This window comes from Chlorocebus sabaeus, chromosome 4 (assembly GCF_047675955.1).
Source record: "Chlorocebus sabaeus isolate Y175 chromosome 4, mChlSab1.0.hap1, whole genome shotgun sequence".
Taxonomy (NCBI): domain Eukaryota; kingdom Metazoa; phylum Chordata; class Mammalia; order Primates; family Cercopithecidae; genus Chlorocebus; species Chlorocebus sabaeus.
The window spans coordinates 51,831,472-51,838,487 of record NC_132907.1 but is presented as its reverse complement, the minus strand read 5'-3'; the positions used below and the strand labels follow the sequence as shown (position 1 = coordinate 51,838,487).

Genomic DNA, 7,016 nt, shown 5'->3' with positions numbered 1-7,016 from the left:
GAGTTCAAGGGACCCTCCCACCTCAACCTCCCAAGTAGCTGGGACTACAGGTGCGTAACACCACACATGGATAATTTTTGTATTTTTTGTAGAGACAGGTCTCACCCTGTTGCCCAGCCTAGTCTCAAACTCCCGAGCTCAAGCAATCCCTGTGCCTCTGCTGTCAGAAGTGCTGGGATTACAGGCGTGAGCCACGCTGCCTCGCCTGATAAGTAATATTAAGAACTGGTTATCTGTGCAGTTGTATTAATATAAATAATTGTGTGATCCTTCCACTGTAACAGGACGAGCTGCAGACAAAACTCCTCAGACACTTGAGTTAAAGAAGGAAGGGGTTTATTCAGTTGGGAGCATTGGCAAGACTCCTCTCTCAAGAGCCGAGCTCCCCGAGTGCACAATTTCTGTCCCTTTTAAGGGCTCACGACGCTAAAGGCTTCACATGAAAGGGTCGTGACTGATTGAGCAAGCTAGGGGGTACATGACAGGGGCTGAATGCACTGGTAGTCAGAGTGAAACAGAACAGAGCGGGAAGTTTCACAATGTCCTTCTATACAATGTCTGGAATCTATGGATAACATAACCAGTTAGGTCAGGGGTCGATATTTACCAGGCCCAGGGTGCCGGGCCGAGCTGTCTGCCTGTGGATTTCATTTCTGCCTTTTTAGTTTTTATTTCTTCTTTCTTTGGAGGCAGAAATTAGGCATAAGACAATATGAGGGGTGGTCTCCTTCCTTACCATGAGAAATAGCAAAGATTGATAAACCCCTCAGTCTTATGACCGCCAATAAAATTACTGAGTGTAAAACACAATAAATTGCTATACTGAAAAAAAGACAGCTGTTAAAACAAAAATAAAATTAACAACTGAAATTAAAAAGACATAACGTAAAATATGTGAAATACTGTTAAATAAAAAAATACATTTAGAAGGCAGTAATTAGAAAAAAGTAGGAGTAAGTAAGATTGAAAAAGTAAGATTTGAAAATAAAATGGAAAAAACAAATTTTAAATTTGCCAAAACTCTAAGAACTCTACAATCATAAAATAGATTTCTCAAAGTTGAAACAGATAAAAATGAAATATATAATAAAATAAATACAAATGTTTAAAATATATGGAAACTGCAAGTAATAAGCGACCCGAAACAAGGGAGATTCATCAGCAAAAGATATTTTAAAAATTGACAACCAGCAATGAAGGCACATCTTAATGCATTTTTATTTTCTAGGTGGAGACGTTTGGTAACGGAGAATCTTTTTATGCAGGAGAATCCCAAAAGTCTTCTGCTGCTATCTAAGGCTGCTTAGCTCCACAGATCTGTGGGCAGCACGCCCAGAGTACAGAGAACCCGGCACAACCAAGGCGACAAATCCACTCCAGGCAGCCTGAGAAACTCGGGAGGTGGCACCACCAATTCAGGACAGGAGGATGGTGGCATTCCACAAGGTGCCAGCTGTCAGAGACCTCGGAGTCCTGCTGTCTGTCCCAGGGGTGGGGAGGACTGCACAAGGGAAGCTGCTGGAGCATGAGTCTCTCGGGTTCCTCTGCCTGTTCCACCTCTTCTACAGGTGCCTCTTGCTGCTTCTGTGTCCCGGGCCAACTGAACTCAGCGGGCTGGGCTGTACTTGGTTCTAAGGTGCCCTGGACTCCAGGAAAGAGTCCGTTTTGCGGGTAGACTCCAGGTAGCCGCCAGCAAGGACTGGAAAGCAGTCCCAAATCACAGCTGTCCAATGAGTACTCTCCTAGTACTGGATACAAAGGAAGAGACCACGGCCCACAATCTTCTGAACTCACAATAGGCGGAGGCTGGGGCTCTGGCGCCACCTCTGCGGAATCCGAAACAGGCTTCACAAAGCCAAGAAAATGTTGCTCCATCGCTTAAGCCTCAGACCAGGAGGAAACAAATGTTTGCGCTGATCAAGGAGTGCATTGTGCACTACCATCACTCTAGGTATTCATGCTCTCCAGAGCCCGTGGGCGGAGGCCAGCCAGATATTAAGAAACTCAATAGTAACAAATGCACGAAAATTAGTAGACATATGAAAAACAATAAAATTTTAGACAGTACATAGAACCAAAACAAACCGTAATTCCGACAGAAAAACAGCGAGAAAAGAAACCGAAATGAAACGAACACTAAGCAAACCTTGCAGAGAACTATCACTGCGCAACGCAGGTATAAAAGAGCCTTCAAGGGCCAAGAACTATCTCTTTCCGGAAATGAGCCCCGGAAAACTGTCAGCTAGGGCTCTGCCCTGCGAACGACCTTGCTAACGAGAAACTGGCGCGTTGAACTTAGCAAGTGCCTGCACCTAGCGGATAGCGCCGGTATTGCCAAACATCTGTTTAGGCCCCAAAAGTGGTGCTGCTAGAGAGAAACAGCGTGCTCTAAGAAAGGAGCAGTGTTTGGAGGAATTAACCCACTCTGTTTAAATATGTTGTGACAGAAAATGTGTTGTAGCATTTTAATGTGTTTTAATCCGTTTAATGTGTTTAATCAGTTTAAGGTCTTTTAACCCGTTTTAATATGTTGCGACAGAAAAAGCGCCGGCTAACGGTACCACGGAATTACTAGTACATACAGCAGCTCGGTGCAATCACTGTTCTTCACCGCAAAACGGAGTTCAGGAAGTTCCTAGGAGATACTAGCGGTTCTAGGACCGAGAAAGTGACAGCACTGAAAACATAAGGACCCCGCGAGCAGGAAACGTCACGTTGGGAGCAGCAACTGAGCAAACGCCTAGTGGGCACTGCTGGCAAACGTGCTGATACTATACTAAACTGTCAGCTCCGCATAGGAAGCAGAGCCACCAGACAGAACCCGGGACCTGACACCAGCGAGGCTAAGACCGAGCTGGGCTCCCCGGCCCCTGAGAGAACAAAAGTCAAGGAGCAAGAGGCTGAGACACTCAAAATTAGCAGGAAAAACATATATTACAGGCTGGGCGCGGTGGCTCACGCCTGTAATCCCAGAACTTTGGGAGGCCAAGAAGGGCGGATTGCCTAAGGTAAGGAGTTCAAGACCAGGCTGGCTAACATGGTGAAACCCTGTCTCTACTAAAAGTACAAAAAAAATTAGCCAGGCGTGGTGGCGCACACCTGTAGTCCCAACTACTCGGGAGGCTGAGGCAGGAGAACTGCTTCAACCCGGGAGGCGGAGGTTGCAGTAAGCCAAAATGACGCCATTGCACTCCAGCCTGGGCGACAGGGCGAGACTGTCTCAAAAAAATAAATGAATAAAAATTAAAAATAAAACTTTAAAATAATAAAAGTCTGAAATGCAAGTAAAAAATGAAAACAAACATCGGTAACATCGTTCTAAGCATAAAATACACAAAAATAATTTAAAAATAAGCAAAACTTACAGGGAACCAACCCTACAAAGAAGAAATTACAAATACTGCTAAACGATGCAATCCTACGATTAGGATATCCCTGTCAGATGTAATACCCCTACAGTTTGCACCTGTCTAAATTTCCTACGACAAACAAACAAAAATAGTCACGGTTAAATGTGTTTAGCTCCAACTAAAAAATCGTAGTAGCTGGTATATCCCGATTTGGTCCGCAAGAGGAAAAAGTCACGTTCAGCTGGACTTGTTATTGTCAAAGGGAGCTTGGTAAAACAGAAATTGCGTTCGCCGGCATTTCCTGACTTCCACGGGAGTTTAAAAAACACAAAAGCATAGCTAAAACGGGACTCGATATTGCAAAACCAAACTTGGTATAAAAGCTCACAACACTGCTAAACTGGTCATCAGTAAACCTAAAACAAAACAAAACAAAACAAAACAAAAACAAAAACACAAAAAAACGCATTCGCTGGTATCCCCATTTCTACAGGAGTTAAACATCTCTTGCGCAGCTAAAGCAGGGCTTACTAGTAGGAAACCAGAACTTGCCAGGACTAAGAAACTTGAGGCGGGGCTGACCCCATGGTTGTTATAATTAGAAATCCGAGACTACAGGAAACCGGAGCTGCTGAAAAATGAGTCACAGGATAACTTCGCCTTGCTATGGCGAAACAGTGTCTTTCTGCGACCTAGAAATCGCAGCCTGGGTTAGACCGGTGTTTGTCCTAAGTCGGGACTTTCTTGGGCTGAGAAATCACATTGTGGTTATTCCCCCACTTGGACAAGGAGTAGGAATCTCAGGCACCACGAAATCGAAACGTGCTAAGCCCAAGAAGCCAACGACGCGCGAAACCGCCGGGGTCCTGCTACAGAGAAGCCAGCGGCGCCGCCACAGGACTGGGTTCTGGAGGCCGAGCCAGAGCCAATGCGGCACTGCTGGCTGCGCTGGGATGGGACCGCGCCCGCGCAACTCCACAACTCCACTGTCAGCGACTCTGAGGAGCTGCCGGCTCCCCACGCCCGGCGCTGCGGTCGCCCGGGAACTCCAGGCTCGCAGCAACTGGGCAAGCTGTGACTTTGAATCTCTCAGATCCGCGACCTGAGCGCTGTAGCCACAGAGAAATGGAGTCACCGAGCAGCAAACGAGAGACCTCGGCTCGGGGAAATGGCAGTGCCGGGAGCCTGTGCTTGACGGCAGCCGGTAGGGTTGTTTTGGCGCAACCAACGGTGCTGTCACCAAGAAACCGTCGACTCTGAGAAAAAAAGAGAGGTTCGGCTACCAAGAAACTCCGTACAACAAGTGTTGTAACAGAAAAACCGCCGACTCCGCTCCACTGGCGAAAGGGCCAATAGGAACGCCACGTGCTGCGACCGTGACGCCGGCACTAGGGCCTTTGATGGAGAAAGCAACTCACGGAGCCGAAGAAACTGTGCACAGCCCAGCAGAAAAGTGTCTGGTCCGCTCGCTGGAAGAAAGCGCGGATCAAAACTAGCAACTCGGTGAAGGAAACCGCGCAGCCACTGAAGAAGGTTATCCACATCGCGGTGATGCCAGACAAACACACAATGCGATTTCGACGACACCCGTGGGGATGTCACAGAGAAACACGCGCTGCCACTCCGCGGAACCAGTGGTTCTGCGATCGAGAAGCCGCCAGTTGGGCTCTACTGGAAACTTCTGAAAAACTGTCTTTCAATAGCAGACAGATGATCTTTCCTACCCACGACGGACAATCGCCTTTATGGAGCAACTAACGGTGCCGAGACTGGCCTGGGACAGCACAAAGCGCAGAGCGGTGCGGGTGCCAAGAAACGCCAGGCAACCCCACCGAATCCGCTGGTTTCGCAGGACGCAACGGGCGAAGGTGCGGCGGAGAAACCGCAGGTTCCGTTCACGGATTTTGCTGCGGGTGGGCTGGGGGTGGGGCGCAGGGTAAAGGGGAAAAATGCTAAGTTGTGAAACCAGCGGCGCTGGGACCCAGCGATCACCTGTCCCTGGCAAATGCCTATGCTGTTTTAAGACAACTTTTGGCGCCAAGAATATTGCCGCCGGAGAGCATCCGCTGACGCTGACAAAGGAGTGGTATTGGCGTTAGAAACCGCCGGCGCTGAGAAAGGAGCGGTGCAGCGATGGGCCAACTGAGCTCTCGGTTCCACCAAAGTGCTGCCCGCTCTACCCACTCTGTCCCCCAGTGGCTTAGGGAAGTCTGTTTTTGTTTGTTTGCTTTTTTTTTTTTTTTTTTTAATCCAGCCGTCTAGGCCTCCCAAAGTGCTGGGATTACTGGCGCGAGCCACCGTGCCTGGCTCTGTTGTCTTTTTCTTTTCTTTCTTTTTTTTTCCCCCTTCTGTCGCCCAGGCTGGTGCAGTGGCGCCATCAAGGCTTAGTAAAGCCTTGACTTCCTGGGATCCAGCGATTCTCTGGCCTCAGCCTCTGAAGTAGCTGACACCATAGGTGCGCACCACCTCCCCCCCTCATTTTTTGCATTTTGTATTTTTTGTAGACAGGGGTCTCGCTATGAGGCCCAAGCTTCTCCCGAACTCGTGAGCTCAAGCGTTTCGCCCTCCTGGGCCTCCCAAAGTGCTGGGATCACAGGCGTGGGCCACCTGAGGCCGGCAGAAAGTCTGCGTTGTTCTTGCATTCCACCCAGGGCCTTGCGCATGGGGAGAGGAGTCGGTTTAGGTGCTGAGAACCAAGCAGATCCAGCTGGTCCCAGGAATAAAGTAAAAACCATTCTGGTCGCCAACAGTTTCCTATGCAGGAAACAGCCCTTCCAACCTCCGTGACTGGGCTCTTCCAGGCCACCCCTCTCTCCCAGCCTCTTCTCCCCCTCCAGAACCCTCAGGATCCTACAAGAGGGGCCGACAGACCTGCGGTCCCGGTACCTCTCCTGCGGGATGGAATTCTGAAGGAATCGCTCTTTGATTCTGATGATTAACTCTGTCAGATGTCCTTGATATTTTGGGATAGGAGTTAGAAGGCGGCCAGAGAGAAAAATGGACTGCAAGACTCCAGCACAGGAGAAGGGATTGATGGCAGATGTCCGCTCCCTCTCCAACCCCAGGGAACCTCTCAAACTGCCTCCACTTTCCTATACCCTTGATCTGCGAAATGGATCCCTGACGTTTTCTCTCTTTCGGTAAATGCAAAGCAGGCGAATTTCCAAGCGCTTGAATTCTCACACTTTTCAGTCAGAGTGTGGCTATAAACTCCTTCCTCATAGGAAATAAGGAACTGCCACTGCCTGGAAGAAAATCGTCCTTTTCCCATAAGCTTTCACATTTCCCCCAAAATCTAAACATCCGGATGTAATCTCCCCAAGAGACCTACTGATCCTACCAGGAGCCTTCCCACTCGAACTCATCATCTCCCAGCCGCATCCTTAAGATGCTGTGCAACCAATTCTTTTCTAGATGAACCTGGACACAGGACATGTCCAGAGGAGCCCAGATAAGGGTCTTCACAGGTCAGGAGACCCAATATGAGGTAGCAATTCTCACCCACTCCCAAGGCGTTTGCCTTGATCTTGCCCTCCACCATACTACATCTTCTGCTAGCGGGTTTCTCCCTAGTATTTGAGGATCCTCCAATTGCCTCCTGGTCTTTCAGAGGGGAGAATAAAGGAAAAATGGCATCGTTTCCACCTAAAAAGTACCACCAGTTCA

General features: G+C 48.7%; 1 protein-coding gene across 1 annotated transcript; it reads right to left on the bottom strand.

Annotated features, from left to right (window-relative positions):
* Positions 1–1,200: 1,200 nt before the first annotated feature.
* On the bottom strand, positions 1,201–4,434 carry LOC103215208 (annexin-2 receptor). Its single transcript, XM_007961493.3, has one exon. The coding sequence runs from the start codon at positions 1,873–1,875 to the stop codon at positions 1,294–1,296; it is 582 nt and encodes a 193-aa protein (XP_007959684.2). The 5' UTR covers positions 1,876–4,434; the 3' UTR covers positions 1,201–1,293.
* Between the last annotated feature and the right edge of the window lie 2,582 nt (positions 4,435–7,016).